At 47.2% G+C, this 14,992-nt stretch overlaps 1 protein-coding gene across 2 annotated transcripts in view; it reads left to right on the top strand.

The window, feature by feature from the left end:
* LOC106610470 (rho GTPase-activating protein 7) overlaps positions 1–14,992 on the top strand; it is a 139,286-nt gene that overhangs the window by 121,989 nt on the left and 2,305 nt on the right. For both annotated transcript variants that reach the window (XR_006770806.2, XM_045722957.2), the window contains exons 9-17: positions 873–2,584; positions 3,686–3,865; positions 6,525–6,684; positions 7,785–7,992; positions 8,903–9,119; positions 9,659–9,773; positions 12,832–13,065; positions 13,797–14,014; positions 14,427–14,600. Coding sequence is in view for 1 of the 2 variants with exons in the window: in XM_045722957.2 (XP_045578913.1) it covers positions 873–2,584; positions 3,686–3,865; positions 6,525–6,684; positions 7,785–7,992; positions 8,903–9,119; positions 9,659–9,773; positions 12,832–13,065; positions 13,797–14,014; positions 14,427–14,600 (3,218 nt within the window). In the remaining variant the exon portion in view is untranslated. The remainder of the gene's footprint in view (positions 1–872; positions 2,585–3,685; positions 3,866–6,524; positions 6,685–7,784; positions 7,993–8,902; positions 9,120–9,658; positions 9,774–12,831; positions 13,066–13,796; positions 14,015–14,426; positions 14,601–14,992) is intronic.

Here is a 14,992-nt window from a genome sequence, read left to right as displayed (position 1 = left end):
ATTTATGTCCAAATACCTCCGTTTTGTTCGTGCGTTCAGGTCACTATCCAAAGGCATACCGCGCGAGCGCGGTACCAGAGACGAAAAGTGAAAATGTTCCATTACCATACTTAGAAGCATGTCAAACGCTGTTTAAAATCAATCTTTATGGTATTTGTAACGTAAAATTGCGATAATATTCCAACCGGACAATAGCATATTCATTCAAGAAGAAAAAGCAGGAACGGCGCACTCGCGTGACCGCGCATATCCAATCCCTTTGTTGCCAGGCAGACCACCCAGTAACTGAGCTCCTATTATCTGCCCAGTGACAGGAGAATGCTCAAACCACTTTCTGAAGGCTGTTGACAGCCAATGAAAGCCTTGGGAAGTGCAACGTCACCCCACAGACACTGTAGTTTCGATAGAGAATCAAAAGAAGAACTACAATTCTCAGACTTTCCACTTCCTGCTTGGATTTTTCTCAGGTTTTTGCCTGCCATATGAGTTCTGTTATACTCACAGACACCATTCAAACAGTTTTAGAAACTTCAGAGTGTTTCCCATCCAAATCTACTAATAACATGCATATTCTAGTTTCTGGGCCAGAGTAGTAACCTGTTTAAATTGGGTACGTTTTTCATCTGGCCGTGAAAATACTGCCCCCTACACCCCAACAGGTTAATTTAAGATTAGGGTTTGGCATTAGGGTTAGCAGTGTGGTTAAGGTTAAGGTTAAGGTTAGGGTTAAGTTTAGGTTTGAAATCAGATTGTATTACTTTGTGGCTGTGCCAGCTAGTGACCACGCTGCAGAGCTGCCTCCAGAACAAGATTCATGACAAAAAACGCTAACCTGCCGCCACCTCCCTCTGTCTTCTCTCTCTCTACTCCAGAGTGAGGATTCAGACGAGGAAGAGCCATGCGCCATCAGTGGCCTTTGGACCTTCCAGCGGGACAGCAAGCGCTGGTCTCGCCTGGAGGAGCTGGATGTCTTCTTCCTCCCGGGTGGAAATCAGCCGCCCTTCCCCCAGGTCCAGAGACCCTCGGCGGGTCAGGGGCAGCTCCGCGAGGGCCTGAGCTCCGAGAGCGTGCTGACGGATCTCAGCGAGCAGCCAGAGGTGGCCTCACTTCACAGCAGCGGGAGCATGGGAGAGGGAGGGATAGTCGATGGTGCCACATCTAGCGATGCCACCCTGGCGGCGGGCGCCACCCGCGCCAACTCGATGGCCAGCATGTGCTCCTCCTCGGGCACGGGCGGGTCGTGCGGCGCCAACGAGGACTCGCTGTCTGACGGGCATCCGCACTCACCATTGGAGACGACCCAAGGTCACTTCTCCTTCGACGGCAAGCCCAGTGAAATTGTGGGAACAGGAGGGATAGAAGGAGGAGGGAGCGAGACTAGAGGAGGGAAGAGCACGCGCTCACGGGCGAAGAGTTTCCTCAAGCGCATGGAGAGCATCAGATTGAGGAGCACCACTTCCAATAGCAAGAAGAAGAACGGTAGCGGGGGAAGGCCTTCCAAACTGGAGATCAGCGGGCCGGTCATCAAAGAAGGACTAGACGATGACAAGCTACGGCGCCTCAACTGCGTTGACATCTCCAGCCTCACCCTCAACCCGACCCAAACCATGACCCTGAACCGTAACAGGAGCGTATCCTACTCCACGCAGACCAGCAGCGGCAGCATGGGGAGCGCCGGAAGCACAGGCAGTAGCCAATCGGAAGCAAGCAGCGGGAGCGCCGTTAGTACACCGAGCCCGGTGACACGAACCCGAAGCCACAGCACCGCGGCGGGGGCCAGTAAGAGAGGTGGGATGTACCTGGAAGGTTTTGACCCGTTAAGCGTGTTCCTACAGCCGCCTGGAGAACAACAACCCCCCGGTTCAATCCAACCCAAAACCAGACAGAAACCACCTCAGCAACAGCCTAGTAACCGGACAGTGGCCGAGCAAAACCAAAGCAAGCGTGGTCGCCTCAACGGAGAGAGGGAGGAGGAAGAGGAGGAGGAAGGCATGATTTTTTTCTACCTTCCCAAAGGCCACAAACCAGGCACATTCCCCAAAGCGCTCGGCGACGGCAAACAACCACCGCAAAGTGGAAATGACGAAAACAGGTCTCTTGCCGCCGCCGGCAGGCGCTATCTCAGTAGCCGATGCCAAAGGCGTCGCGGCTCCACCAGCTCGGCGGACAGCCGCCTGAGTTTTTACGACAATGTGCCCAACGTAGCCTATCAAGGCGAGGAAGACGATGAAGACAACGAAGAAGGGGAGGGGCCAAAGTTGGAGGATGTGCTGGAATGCGTCAACGGCCTGCAGCGATTCGTCAACGCCTGGACGGACAGGGTGACAGCCGGAGAAGAGGATGACGAAGAGGAAGAAGAAGAGGGCGATTCGGATTCGGCATTGGATTCGGCGTCTCCATGTCCGTCCTCACCTTTGCAGAACCGGCTGGAGGAGACGGACAACGGAAGCGACCAGGACAGCACGGGCAACCCTCTGGGAGAAGGAGAGAGGGAAGAAGGAGAGGGGGAAGAAGGAGAGGGGGAAGAAGCCATGAGGGAGAGGAGGGACTCAGGAGTGGGAGCCTCTCTCACCAGATCTAACAGGTCAGTAATTAATTAATGAATCACCTCTCTGTTAATCAATCTATAGATATCACCAATATTGTTATTGTCCCCATTGGAGAAAATGTCGTGTGTGTTAAGATGAAGGACTGGCGAGCTCAATTCAACATTCTTAAGTGTTTGGATGAAGGGTTGAGAGAGAGAAACGGTGAGAGAGAGAGGGTGAGAGAGAGGGTGGTGGAATGGAGGTGCACAAACAGACATAGAAAGAGGGAGAAAGAAGGATGTACAGAAAGAAAGAGAAAGAGAGAGATGGGTAGAGGTACAGAAAGAGAAAGAAATAAAGTTAGACGGAGGGAGAAACACACAGACAGAGTGGACATGTTGAGACGACTCTCCCAGCCCTGACCCTTACGTAACCGGCTGTCATGGCGATGAGGTGCAGTGAATACCTCGGACCTCGGGAATGCCGATCCGTCTCCGCGACGATGCAGCCGTTCCCTCAGGAATCCACAGGCAGAATTCCAGAAGGTTTCCAGACGCTCCCATTCCCGCTGACAGCCAGGCGAGATCAGTGCTTCCCAACTCCAGTCCTTGACTTCCCCCATAAGCATCCGGTTTTGTTGTAGCACCGGACAAACTCACCTGATTCAACTCATTGAGGGTCTGATGATTAGTTGACAAGTTGAATCAGGTGTGCTTGTCCAGGGCTACAATGAAAATGTGTACTTTTGGGGGTACTGGAAGAACGGAGTTGGGATCCTCTGGGCTAGATCAATCCCTGTTATCCCAATGAGCATCTCTTAACACAGGAGTCATAGGACTCGTCTGGATGGATGTCCTGCTAGTCACCTCATCAGAGGAGAGGGCTTTATGACCTCAGGTCAAGTTCTGAAAATGATGAAGACGTATCTTCTTCTATATGTCTCTGTGTGTGAACACTTGTGTGTTTTGTTTATTTTCCCATACTATATGTTAACCTATATATTTTACACACATATTTGATATATATTTATATGAAATTCTTTGCAAACATTTGTGGTTTTGTATTTGGAAGTTTGATTGTGCTTCTGATAGCCCTCTGTATTTTTCTGTATGCTGTGCAATATATTAGGTTAACACATTTATTTCTCTCTACCCAAGGCCTCAGAAACTGCGCTGGCCCAGTTTCCAGGCCTCCCACCGGCCCAGTCACTCCTGGGCCCAGCGGCAGATGGGCTGCCAGTCAGTACTGCAGATGAACCTGCTCCAAAAGCTCTGCCTGCTCCAGCTTACAGCCCTCCTGGAGAAACACACCCCCACCAACAAACACGGCTTCAGCTGGTGAGTCGGCGGCGGCGGCCATTTTGATTAGTTAAGGTTCATAAGACTTTGAGTTTGGAGTTTGTGGCAAAGACATTGGAAGTTTTTCTCACAAGAGGTCTCACACGAAAACAGCTGAAAATGCAGGCCCCAAAAAATTATATTGAGTGTATGTATAAAATACCTTGTTAGCCTATAGCCTATACCCTAGCATGCTGCTCCGATAGCGCTAGTTGTAGCCTAGGCCTACAAACAAATAGACAACCACAACAATCATAGTCTCTATTTTTCCTCTAGTTGGAATTCCTCCCACTCTTCTCCCACAAATAGGAGCCTGTTGGGTCTGAACGTAAGGGGGGTGGGGTTCCAACATTCTTTTCCCAGGCTAGCTAATTGCTGGGAACGCGGGTGTACTGCTATACGTTGTCATCTTTTGACGGGGGCAATCACAGAGTTCACACGCACAGGCTGTTAGAATGAAGACCTGGAGGCCGAGTCTATAGCCTCAGTCCTCGACAATTACCAAAATGACCGAACCCCCCCAATAATACTGTCTAATAATACTAATAATTCTCCATCATGCAATTATAGATTATGACCACTGGTTCCAGATTGTCCAATGTCACTTAGTATCCCCTTTGGTGTCTCCGCCTTCTGGGGATGTCTGTGGGGACTGTTGAGACTGCAGACCAGGGGATGTATTCTTCTATCATTCTCTTACATGGAATTCTCTCTGTCACTCTCCCTTTTCTCTTTCCCTCCCTTCCCTTCCCTCACCGCAACTCTCTCTCTCTCTGTCTATCTAATTTACTCTCTCTCTTTTTCTCTCTCTCTCTCTCTCCGGCTCTCTGTCTCTCTCTTTGTCTCTCTCTCACTCTGTCTCTCTCTCTCTGGCTCTCTCTCTCTCTCTCTGTCTCCCTCTCTGTCTCTCTCCCTCTCTCTGTCTCTCTCTTTGCCTCTTTCTCACTCTGTCTCTCTCTCTCTGGCTCTCTCCCTCTCTCTCTTTGCCTCTTTCTCACTCTGTCTCTCTCTCTCTGGCTCTCTCTCTCTCTCTCTCTGTCTCCCTCTCTACCTCTCCCTCCCTCCATCTTCTTATCTAACCTAGCTTCATGATCTGGATTAAGCAAATAGCTCCAGCCTCACCTCAAATCTCTGTATAGTGCTGTGCCCTTCTTCACCCCTCCCAGCTTCAATGAGTCAGAGAAGTTCCACACCTTCTCCAGGATGGCAGGGGCAGAGTAAGAGTTATGACAGGCTTACGACAGGTTTATGGCAGGCTTATGTCAGGTCTTTTAATCACTGAGACCATTTGATTTTGAGCTGGAAGCTTGGCTGCGCATACCCAGAATTCCCTTCTGGGATTGTAGCATGTTCCCTTCTCATTTAAAAAGCTGTGGTCATTCTTCTGAGAAGCGAGCAACACACACACACACACACACTTAAAAGCACACGATACATACACACCCATAAACATGTTTTCTCTTGTAAAACCATTATACGATCCTGGAGAGCAGTAGAACACCTGACATTCAGAGACACACACACACACACACACACACACACACACACACACACACACACACACACACACACACACACACACACACACACACACACACACACACACACACACACACACACACCACACACACACACACACACAGTGACATGGTCAGTGTTAGGGGCTTGAGGCACAAACACAAAGTGCGGATGCGGATGTATACACCATTACGAACCCACCCCCCTTACCCTCTCCTCCCTCTCCCTTCTCCTCCTCCCTCCCGGTTTCTATTGTCTTTCGGGCCCAGTGTTTATCCTCCCTCTCATAAACTTGGAGAATGCTAGGCTTCTGTAGAACCCACATACGCACACACGCACACACGCACAATGCATTTTCAAGTTGTCCTTTTCTCATGGAAAAACCCCAACCTTAGCTAGGTGGTAGCGTGACGTGTGCTAATGCTAATGTTAGCGTTGGTGATTCACAGTAGCAGTAAACTACTGCTCTTTCCATTTGTTTAGTATTCAACCTTTATTTATTAGGTTTGTCAGTTGGGAACCAATTCTCATTAACAATATCCTGTGGCCTTTCAGGTGTAGGTCTAAAGGACCCCATACTGTCAAATCTTGTTTGATTAAAGAGTACATGCTTCTCCAGCTCCAGTCCTGGAGAGCTGGTGTTCCTGCCTCCACAACGCAGCAGGTGTATTACTGTTGGGCTGGAATGAAACCCTGCACACATAGCAGGTGTATTACTGTTGGGCTGGAATGAAACCATACACACACAGCAGGTGTATTATTGTTGGGCTGGAATGAAACCCTGCACACACACATACACCGAGTAGCCATCCGTCCAGGACCAGAGTAGCAGAACCCTGGAATGTAGTAGTTTGATGTGTGTGGTAGTCATCATGCTGGCTGCTTTCTGTAGTGGACATTTACAATGTTACCGCTACTTTGTTAGTACAGTGACAGAGTACAGCGACAGAGGTCAAAGTCCAGCACCTACTTTACTCCTGTTGCAAAACCGTGTGTGTGTGTGAGTACACTCGTTCGTGTGTGCGTGCGTACGTGTGTCTGTTCTGTGTGCGTGTGTGTGTGTATATGTTCTGTGTGTGTGAGTTGTTATTGGCTATTTTAACCTGTCCCTCTATGTGTGTGTGTTGTGTGTGGGTTGCAGGGCTGTGCCAAAGTTTATGAAGCGGATCAAGGTGCGGGACTACAAAGACCGAAATGTGTTTGGAGTGCCTCTGCTGCTTAACGTCCAGCGTACGGGTCAGCCCCTGCCCCAGAGCATTCAACAGGCCATGCGCTACCTACGCAGCCAATGTCTAGACCAGGTACAGACGGTCTGTCTGTCTACCTTTCTGTCCGTCTAACCTGTCTACCTGTCTGCCTGTCTGTCTGTCTCCTCAAGCCCCATTACACAACATACACACACAGACAAACACATCTCCCCCCCCCCCCCATCATCATTTAGCTCCTAGCCTCCTGGTTGCATAGTTGTATAAAAATAATCAGTCTTTTTGTCAGAATTTGGGAAAAACAGCCAGTTAAATATTCACAGTGTGTTATACACACACACACACACATTCTTTCTGTGTCAGTTTTGAGGTCTCACATACTGTGTTTGGGAGACAAGAGGGCCCTGACACACACACACACACACACACACACACACACACACACACACACACACACACACACACACACACACACACACACACACACACACACACACACACACACACACACACACACACACACACACAGGGAGGCCTGGGGAGAGTCAAAAGTTTCCAGCTGTTTAGTCACCTTTGTCAGTCTGTTTAAGAGAGAGAGAGACAGAGCCAAGGGATTGCTATGGCGACAGAGAGCGAGAGAGAGAGGGAGGGATGGAGGAATGGAAGAGAGAATGAGGGATGGCATGCTCTCCTAAACTGGACAACAGGCCTCTGTTTGAAATGGTGAAAGCTCACGGAAAGTATTTAGTCTCTTCAAGCCAGAGCTATTTTTCCTCCCAGATGGCAGCCATTTTGTAAAACCATTAACTTAAAAAGCCCATTGATTAAGTCCAACAGAAAGAACCCTCTCCTCAAGAATTCTAATGGATGTCATGGGTTCTGTCCCAAACCAAATGGCACCCTATTCCCTTTCGAGTCCACTACTTCTGACCAGGGACCATAGGGAATCAGGTGCCATTTGGGACGGGCATCTTCTTAAAAATACACTGAATACCGTTGTGATGTAACCACCGAGCTCCACACTGACGATGGGCCCCTCAAAATTGCTAACGATGCGAATGTGGGTTTGAATTGATAACTCATCAGATCTTGTTCCAGGTAATAAAAAAATGGCATCAATAATCTCTCTCTCTCTCTCTCTCTCTCTCTCTCTCTCTCTCTCTCTCTCTCTCTCTCTCTCTCTCTCACCCTTCCAGGTGGGTCTCTTCAGGAAGTCGGGGGTTAAATCACGTATTCAGGCACTCCGTCAGATGAACGAAACGTGCGGCGCCGACGGAAGCGGAGTCAGTTACGAGGGCCAATCGGCTTACGACGTGGCCGACATGCTGAAGCAGTATTTCCGTGACCTGCCAGAGCCGCTGCTCACCAGCAAACTGTCTGAGACCTTCCTGCAGATCTACCAATGTAAGGACAGAGAGAGAGACACACACACACACACACACACACACACACACACACACACACACACACACACACACACACACACACACACACACACACACACACACACACACACACACACGTAGACCTATATAATGCACACACACAAACCCACACACACACACACACACACACACACACACACACACACACACACACACAAACTTAACATTGACAGGTATGAACACCCACAATATATACACACACTCATCTAAGATAATGTGGCGATGGAAGGGGAACACACACATAGCCTCACAAAAACCGTGAGGGAGGGAGGGAGGGAGGGAGGGAGGGAGGGAGGGAGGGAGGGAGAGAGAGAGAGAGAGAGAGGGAGAGAGGGAGAGAGGAAAACAAACAGGAAATATCGGATGATGTGGTGGTACATACACACACACTCTCTCTCTCCTCTGCCACAGCACTCCATGACTCACTAGAACATTTGTGTTTGAAATACAAACAACTAGTTAAAGTTAATTATTGAATATAAATCAATTTCATTGACAATCTGCTGGCATGAGTAAGTGTACCATGTAATTACAGTAAAACAATGTCAAATGCCCTCTGGGAATCCATCAATCAAGTTTATTAATTCATTAAGACAAAACAGCATTTACTGGTATAGCATTGTCATCATACAGCACTGTAATTAGAAATGCAGAAATACACTAACTATCTGGCAACCAGCTGTCTGAAATTCATGATAAACCCTATACATTGTATGTGAGCCACATGTATGTGAGACCATTTTCCATCCAGTCAAAATTCAACAAAGTAATGTTTTTAAATTGAGCTGAAACGAACCAAACTGAATTGAACTGAACAGAACAGAACCAAATTGAACAGAACTGAGTTGAACTGAATGTGATTCCCTCAGACATGCCCAAGGAGCTGCGTCTTCAGGCTACGCGAGCGGCCGTGCTGCTGCTGCCAGACGAGAGCCGTGAGGCGCTGCAGACCCTCCTGTGCCTGCTGAGTGACGTCACCGCCGCCGTGGCAGAGAACCAGATGACCTGCGCCAACCTGGCTGTCTGCCTGGCGCCTTCGCTCTTCCACCTTAACACGCTGAGACGCAAGGAGAGCTCCTCGCCACGGTGGGCAGGGGTGGAGTGTTGTGGGAGAGGGTGTGTGTGTGTGTGTATGTGTGTGTGTGTGTGTGTGTGTGTGTGTGTGTGTGTGTGTGTGTGTGTGTGTGTGTGTGTGTGTGTGTGTGTGTGTGTGTGTGAGAGAGAGAGTGCGAGAGAGTGTGAGTGTGTGTGAGTGACCAACCCTATCTCCTTTTTTTGTCTTGACTGAGTATATATGACATGTATTGTAATACGCTGCCCAGCCTCACACCAACATAAGAGGAGAGGCTGACAAACTCTAGCTATAGAGCAGGATGTTACTGTATGTAGGGGAAGGAGAGAGGGGGGAGGAAGAGAGGAAGCGAGAGACAGAACCGAGGGAAAGAGAGTCTGTATAGGGGGTTACATCAAACCTTATGACAGATTGTCTTATTGTCCTCTGTCCTCTCTCTTTCTTTTCTCTCCTTTCCTCTCCTCTTTCTGTCTCACTAGTGGACATGACTAACTGTCCTAAGTGGACATGACTAATTTTCCTGTGTGTTTGTCTTCCTGGTGTGTTGTGATAGGGGGATGAACAGGAAGCAGCCGCTAGGTAAACCTGACCAGAGGGACCTCAATGAGAACCTGGCTGCCACCACCGGCCTGGCACACATGATCCAGGAGTGCAGGAAGCTCTTCAGGGTACGTGTCTGAACCTAGAACCTCACAAGAACCTTAGTAGAACCTCAACTTTCGCCTCCCCTCTCTTTCTACATTGTCTGACTAGAACCTGACTAGAACCAGAATAGAACCTCACCTCTCTTTCTACGTTGTCTGACTAGAACCTGACTAGAACCAGAATAGAACCTCACCTCTCTTTCTACGTTGTCTGACTAGAACCTGACTAGAACCTCACCTCTCTTTCTACATTGTCTGTCTAGAACCTGACTAGAACCTGACTAGAACCTCACCTCTCTTTCTACATTGTCTGACTATAACCTAAATACAACCTCAGATCACCTCCCCACCTTCATACAGTCTCTGACGAGAACCTCACATTCTGTTCAGCTAAATGCACACAGCACATGAACACTACTGTGCTCAGACGGCCTACGCTAAAGTCAGAGTGTTCGATTGGTGTTGGTACAACGTTGCTCTCGTTAACCTCTCTGGTATCATTGGGACGCTAGCGTCCCACCTCGACAACAGCCAGTGAAATTGCAGGGTGCCAAATTCAAACAACAGAAATCCCATAATTAAAATTCCTCAAACATACAAGTATTATACACCATTTTAAAGATAAACTTCTTGTTAATCCAACCACAGTGTCCGATTTTAAAAAGGCTTTACGGCGAAAGCACACCATGCGATTATGTTAGGACAGTGCCTAGCCACAAAACACCATACAGAGATTTTCCAGCCAAGGAGAGGAATCACAAAAGTCAGAAATAGCGATTAAATTAATCACTTACCTGTGATGATCTTCATCTGGTGGCACTCCCAGGACTCCATGTTACACAATAAGTGTTTGTTTTGTTCGATAATGTCCCTCTTTATGTCCAAAAACCTCCATTTTGTTGGTGTGTTTAGCTCAGTAATCCAAAGGCACAAAGCGGCGCTCTCAACACCCAGACGAAAAGTAAAAAAAGTACAATAAAGGTTCGTAGAAACATGTCAAACGATGTTTAAAATCAATCCTCAGGTTGTTTTTGTCATAAATAATCAATAATATTTCAACCGGACAAAACCTTCGTCAATAGAAAAGGAGAAACAAGAAAGGTGCGCTCCCGATCATGCACTGGCTTCATGTCTGGAAATTTCCACTATCCACTCATTGAAAGTGCTGTATCTCCCTAATTTTTTTGAGTAAAAGTCTGAAACAATGCCTAAAGACTGGCCACATGTAGAAGAAGCCATAGGTCCTAAGTCTTTGGGTCCTAAGTCTTTGTTTAGTGGATAGGCTTTCAATGGAAAAACAGCCTTTCAAAATAATAGTACTTCCTGGATGGATTTTCCTCAGGTTTTCGCCTGCCATATCAGTTCTGTTATACTCACAGACATTATTCTAACAGTTTTGGAAACTTTAGAGTGTTTCCTATACAAATCTACCAATTATATGCATATCCTGGCTTCTGGGCCTGAGTAGCAGGCAGTTTAATTTTGGCACGCTTTTCATCCAAAATTCTGAATGCTGCCCCCTACCGTAGTGAAGTTAAACATGTTCATCTCAGTTCCAAAAGTCCCTCTGAACCGGATCCGAGGTTGTTTTTCCTGTGTGCGTTTTTGGAGCATTGTTATCGTTACATAAAAACAAATCGTCTTAGCCAAGTAACCAAGCCCTCTCCGCCCCACGTCTTACCTGACTGAGTTTGTGTTTACCCGCCGCACTCGCTGAGCCCTATGGAATGTTGGGTACTGTAGTAACATAAGACTAATAGTCTGGTTGATGGAATACGGTAAGCTGTTTTGTAACGCCACAAAACCCACAATCCCATTGACCTATCTCCATGCTTCTGTTTACCCGTCGCACACTGACTGAGCCCTATGGAATGTTCGGTATTGTAGTTAACTAAGGGGGAGAAATACAGTAAGCCGTACTGTGTAGCACCGCAAAACCCACAATCCCCTTGACCAATCTCGGCTAATCAGGGGGCTCGATGTCCAAAGGCAGGAAGCACTTGATTCGTTAAGAGAGAAATAATGAATGTCGGCAGGTGGTACCAGTCCGGACCGAATCAATCGGCTCAAAAAGCTGTTATGAAAGAAAGCTGTTATGACATGAGGGGTTACACACTGCCTATCATTATATTACAAGGATCTGGATTCTGGAGTCCGTTTATTTTCACTAACAGAGTAAAAAAAAAAATGTATTAGATTCATTCATAAATCTCCTCTGGTGGATACTAGCAATTAGCGTTGAACATGACCAGTAAATAGCATTAACCCCCGCCCCCACACACACACACGTCAGTTCTTTTCTTGTAATTTAATATTAGTCTGTGAGTGGTCTGGGTGAGCTGATGACTGATACAATAAGACTGATACAATAAGACTGATTCAACAATTCAGTGGATTTCTAACTGATAACTCTTCTCATCATGATCTCCTCTGATGTCAACTGAAGTACATCTTTTAAGTAAGCAGGAAAGAGAGAGAGAGAGAGGTGGAGAGAGAGAATTAGAGAGAGAGGGAGAGAGAGATAGGTAAAGAGAGAGGTGGAGGGAGAGAGTTAGGTAAAGAGAGAGGTAGAGAGAGAGAGACTGGAAGTGAAATTAGAAAAACAGGATGCTCTAAGCTTCCATAGCAGGATTCCTTTATCTTTGTCCCACATTGATTTCTTGTGGAGTTTCCCATCCTTAATACGGTGTGATTAAACTCAGGATGGGGTTGGCAGGTAAAGGACAGGTTGATAAGGGATTGGATGACGTATTCTTGTTTATGACAGATCTGATTGTCTGATCATGATTTGGTGGTTATTTTAGAATTCCTTTGTTAATCTGTAGGTCTGTTTGTCCATCGGCCCATCAGTGTATTAATGTTCAAAGCTGTACATGTACGTTCATCATGACTACGAACAAGTTGAACACTGGTATTTCACACACCTTGTACCTCAACACGCTGGTATTAGTGCTCATCTTTAGTGTCTGAAACAGTCCTGACGGCCCTCTCTCCTCCCATTAATTGTATGTCATCGTAAAATTGTATACTTATTGTAATTGTATGATAAACTAACAAACTATTCCCTCCTCTTCCCCTGTAGATCCCAGAAGAGATGAGTCGCTGCAGAAACTCGTACCAGGAGCAGGCCCTGATCCCCCTGAAGCTGGAGGAGCTAGGGGGTTCCTCTGGGGGTGACGGCGGTGCTGGCGGCCCCATGGGATGCAGGACCTACCTCCAGGACAGCCTGGACGCCCTCCTCAAAGAGGCCAAGGACAAGTTCAAAGGTTACGACAGCTGCTCCACGCCTGAACTCGCCGAGCTGGCGTACAAGAAGGTATGGACAGAGGGATAGATAGTATCTATTTTATTCTTTTTTATTCTAATCTATGGAGAATGGATCTTGTCTTTTAAATTCTAAGTTCCTTATATATCAGTTCAATTAGTATGAAGGACTACATACATTACTTGTGTTTGTTGTTTAGAAAAGGCTGGCATAAAGCGTAGTGTATTCCACGTCTCTCTTTCTCTCTCTCGCTCTCTCTTTCTCTCTGTCTCTGTCTCTCTCTCTCTCATTGTGTAATGGAAAAGCACCAGTTAGTATTTCCTGTGTAGAAACAGGTCAGTGTGAAACTAGCCCCCCCCCCCCCCCCCCCCCCCAGGGTGACATCAGTTTGTCAAGGGGCTCGCTCAATGCACACACACACACACACACACACACACACCCTGTCCAGTCGTTATCTCTTTGCCAATAATCTTCCCAGTCACAAGGCCTCTTGAAGGAAGGCAGCTGACTAGTGTAACAGATAAGGAGAGAGGCTTTGGGTTGTTGTGATTACAACACCGCCCTTACAGTTATGTTCCCAATCATGGTGCAAGACCTGGGCCTTCTTTCCCAGAGCCTGCGTAGCGCTAGTTTCAACATTACATCATTCCAGTTAACGTTAGCATTAGCATCCAAGCTGTTTCCCCAAAAAACATTGTTGCCCTTAAACTCGTCAATAAAGTATACAGATATGTTTTTACAAAAGTATTAAAAGATGATCTCTTTTGTTTTCCGACTCTTAGGTCCACGACGGCTCGCCGCTGCGCCTGTGGAAGGCGTCCGTGGAGGTGCCTGCAGGTCCTGAGGAAGTGTTGACGCGGGTCCTCCGGGAGCAGGGCCGCTGGGACGAGGACCTGATGGAGAGCCGCGTGGTGGAGACGCTAGGCGATCGCACAGAAGTGTACCAGTACACCAGGAACAGCATGGCCCCCCACCCCACCAGAGACCACCTCGTGCTCAGGTATAAGATTAAGGATCTCCCTACACTCCAGAAGGGTTCTTCAGCTGTCCCCATAGGAGAACCCTTTTTGGTTCAGAGTAAAACCCTTTTTGGAAAGGGTTCTACATGGAACCCAAAACGGTTCTACTTGGAACCAAAATTGTTCTACCTTGAACCAATAATATTTATTCAAAGGGTTCTCCTATAGGGACAGTGTAAAAACCTTTTTCAGTTCTAGATAGCACTTTTTTCCTGAAGACTGTACCTACCTTCCCACTCCTTGTATATCCCCTTCTTGTGTTTGTCTCATTCATCCATTATTTCTTTCCTTCTTTCATTATTCTCTTCCTCAATGGTATAAAACAACTCTCTCTCTGTCTCTCTTTCTCTCTTTCGGTATAAAACAAGTCAAAATGTCTTCTCTCTGTTTCAGGACGTGGGTGACAGACCTACCTAAGGGAGCGTGTGCGTTGGTGTGTACCTCAGTGGACCATGACGGGGCAGCGTTACTGGGCGTGCGGGCCAATGTGCTCACCTCACGCTACTTCATCGAGCCATGCAGCAGCAACAAGTCCCGCCTCACACACATCTCCAGGGTCGACTGCAGGTGAGTCAGCTGGAACGGAACCAGTAGAAACAGTAGAGAATAGAACAATAGAACTAGTAGAATATAACCAGTAGAATAGAACCAGTAGAATAAAGGGTAGGCATGCTCAACTCTGAACTAAAATGTTTAAGGGAACTAGAGGAGAGCTTTAAATCAAAGTAACTCTGGTCTGATGCTTAAACATCTCTCTAAATCAAAGTAACTCTGGTCTGATGTTAAAACATCTCCTCTCTAAATCAAAGTAACTCTGGTCTGATGCTAAAACATCTCCTCTCTAAATCAAAGTAACTCTGGTCTGATGTTAAAACATCTCCTCTCTAAATCAAAGTAACTCTGGTCTGATGCTAAAACATCTCCTCTCTAAATCAAAGTAACTCTGGTCTGATGTTAAA

Source organism: Salmo salar, chromosome 08 (genome assembly GCF_965601325.2).
Source record: "Salmo salar chromosome 08, fSalSal1, whole genome shotgun sequence".
NCBI lineage: Eukaryota > Metazoa > Chordata > Actinopteri > Salmoniformes > Salmonidae > Salmo > Salmo salar.
The sequence above is the reverse complement of the archived record's forward strand: the minus strand, read 5'-3'. Positions and strand labels throughout refer to the sequence as shown.